Genomic DNA, 2,851 nt, shown 5'->3' with positions numbered 1-2,851 from the left:
ATAAACAAGGTTATTTTAGGAATTTGAAAGGAGGTCTAATGAGAAAATGCTTGTATTTAAAAGTAAAATAGAGGTGTAGAGAGAATGAGAGGTATACTGAGCAAATTTGGAGGTCCCAATAGCCGCACTCCTAGGGTTTATCAGAGGTTAAGATTTGATATGGGGATATGAAAGTTCAAGAAGGTTAAAGAATATTTGGATCTTTGTTGAGGTATTATTGAATCGTAAAAAGAATCTGATATCAGAATATGTCTATGTGAATTACGACATCTTGGACATGTTACTATTAATCAAGTTAATGTCATTTTGGCTAGACATTAACGATTCTTGAATCTCAATTCCCAAATTCACAAACGTCGTCTACCTGCCCGTTTCCCCACCTCTCCAGTCTTGATTGCTAATTCGCTACTCTCAAATTCTCATCACTGCCCAATTTCAGTCGTTTTTGCGGGCTACTCGTCCGTCTCAATCGGCAACTTACTCGACCTTGATTGTCTAGTTTGCGACCCTCAAATTAACAAACATTTCTCTCACTGTCGAGATGGGTTTAATTTTTTTTATTTTTTATTTTTTATGTGTTATAATTAGCCTATATAACAATTTCATCCTGGATCCGTCACTGATAATGCGGGGCTGTAAATATGTAAGGGACGTATGATTGGCGCTTGGGGATTTATCTAAGGATGAGCATGTGTGTATGTGATTTATATAGATGAACGTTGTGCTAATTCTTTTCAATTTAGCAGTCAGTGTGCTTTGTGTGGTACATAGGAATGTTCTCTTGTAATGCTAATTCTCTTCAAAATGATGTCTTATTATCTGTGCTAGGGTAAAAGTAACATATTGTAACCTGTGAGTGTGGCTGGTGCTGGTTATTTTAAATTGATTTTGCAATGTGTGTGTTATGGTAAATTATTGTATGTGTTGTTCTGCTAATTCTTTTTAATTGGTTCGTCAAAGTGTGCGGGCCGGCCGTGCGTTAGGATAACAGGATGTATTACGTTAGCTTGGTCATTTCTTAATCTCAACCTAGTTATAGAAACTCTTATAACCTATATTTTCTAATCAATAAGAATAAAGCCACAGTATATAGTCTCCCATCTCTTTCAACGTTCTTTAGTTTCTCTGCTCTCTAACTTCCAATACAACCTTGATTCTTATTATGTGGGAGAGACATGTTGGAATACGATGTTGCTGTGATAGCTTTTTAAAAACCGATTTGGTTTGTGTGTGTGTGTGACATCTTGGAGGAACATTATTGTTGTCGAAGACGATAGGAAGGAATGGCCAGTAGATGTTTGGCCCTTGGAACTGTTAGACCGAACTCCTCAGTCATGTCCAACTCAGTTGGCAATATATTATCTGGAAGTTCCCAATCAAAGCAATGCACAAGTTGCGCCACCACCAGATGCACCACAGTAAGCCCTAGATGCATTCCGGGGCAACCTCTTCGACCGGAACCAAACGGAAGAAGTTGGAAGTCTCGACCGCGGAGATCTATATTACTACCAACAAACCTTTCCGGTATGAACTTGTCTGGATCTGTCCAAGCACTAGGGTCTCTCCCAACTGCCCATACATTTACCATGACGCGCGATTTTTTGGGTATGTGGAAGCCGTTGACAGTGCAGTCTTCAATGGCTGCATGGGGGATCAACAATGGAGCAACTGGATGTAGCCTCAAGTTTTCCTTCACCACCATATTTAAGTACTCCAACTTCTCCAAGTCTGACTCATCCACCATTCTATCCATGCCTACTACATCTTCCAACTCTTTCTGGACTTTCTTCATCACTCGAGGGTGCCTCATGAGTTCGGAAAGTGTCCACTCAATTGCCGTTGCTGATGTGTCCATTGCACCAGCAACCATGTCCTGCGAGGAAATGAGTTTGTAGACTTGTGTTACTAATCACGTAGTCACGTACAGACGTACTATTACACATATTTGATATATAAACACAAGACTTACCAGAATTATGGCCTTGATGTTGGAGCGTTCAATTTTGTACTCAGATTCTTTCGATCCCATGAAACACAACATGACATCGACGAAGTCTTTGGTCCTTTCTTGATCATCCTGAGATTTGATGTGCTCGTCAATGATCTTCTCAAAGAAGTCATCAAACACCTTTCTAACAGCCTTCATTCTCTTAGTTAAACCCTGGAGGTCAAATGGAGCAAGAAAAGGAAGATAATCACCAAAGTTGGGGGTGCCTGCTAGATGCATACCCTCTACGATCCAAGCCTGGAAACCCTTCTCATCAAATTCCTTATCCATGTACTTCTTTCCAAACACCAATCGGCACGTCATGTCTGTGTTGAGAGAAGAAACCTTGGCGCTGAGATCAACCGCAGCACGATCACGACAAGCCTCTTGAATGAAGTTCATGAAGAGATCAAGCTCTTCTTTCCTCATGGGCTTAAGAGAATTGATTTTGTGGTTGCTGAGTAATTCAAGGGTGCACATCTTGCGAATGGTGCGCCAATAAGGACCATACTCGGCATAGGATAAGTTCCTTTGGCCGTAAGAAATGTGCTTTGCAGCTTCATGTGGTGGCCTAGTGGCAAAAGAATGGTCGTGCGTTTTGAGAAACAGCTCCGCCGCTTGAGGGGATGAGACAACAATGGTAGGCACCAGGCCTAAGCGCAGGTACATGATGTCACCGTGCTTTTGGGATAGTCGGTGAAGATCGACGTGAGGGAACTCTCCTAACATCAGGAGGTTTCCGATAATAGGAAACCCTCTTGGACCAGGAGGCAATTTTTTGATCTTCTTGTTCTTGCTTTTGGAAATCCATGCTTGGAGTACATAAACAATAGAAAGCAACCCAATTGCCCAAATCCAATCCAT

General features: G+C 41.4%; 1 protein-coding gene across 1 annotated transcript; it reads right to left on the bottom strand.

The window, feature by feature from the left end:
- Positions 1 to 1,255: 1,255 nt before the first annotated feature.
- Positions 1,256 to 2,851, bottom strand: LOC101293618 (cytochrome P450 71A1-like). The gene is made up of 2 exons (XM_004304798.1): positions 1,970 to 2,851; positions 1,256 to 1,873 (listed from the first exon to the last, which is right to left on the bottom strand). The coding sequence occupies exons 1-2, from the start codon at positions 2,849 to 2,851 to the stop codon at positions 1,256 to 1,258; spliced, it is 1,500 nt and encodes a 499-aa protein (XP_004304846.1).

Source organism: Fragaria vesca, linkage group LG6 (genome assembly GCF_000184155.1).
Source record: "Fragaria vesca subsp. vesca linkage group LG6, FraVesHawaii_1.0, whole genome shotgun sequence".
NCBI lineage: Eukaryota > Viridiplantae > Streptophyta > Magnoliopsida > Rosales > Rosaceae > Fragaria > Fragaria vesca.
The sequence above is the reverse complement of the archived record's forward strand: the minus strand, read 5'-3'. Positions and strand labels throughout refer to the sequence as shown.

Bases quoted from the DNA above. Each gene is read 5' to 3' on its own strand.
- LOC101293618 (XM_004304798.1), bottom strand. From the start codon at position 2,851: ATGGATTGGATTTGGGCAATTGGGTTGCTTTCTATTGTTTATGTACTC. The intron at 1,874-1,969 runs GTAAGTCTTGTG...ATTTCCTCGCAG, and splicing joins ACATCAAGGCCATAATTCTG to GACATGGTTGCTGGTGCAAT.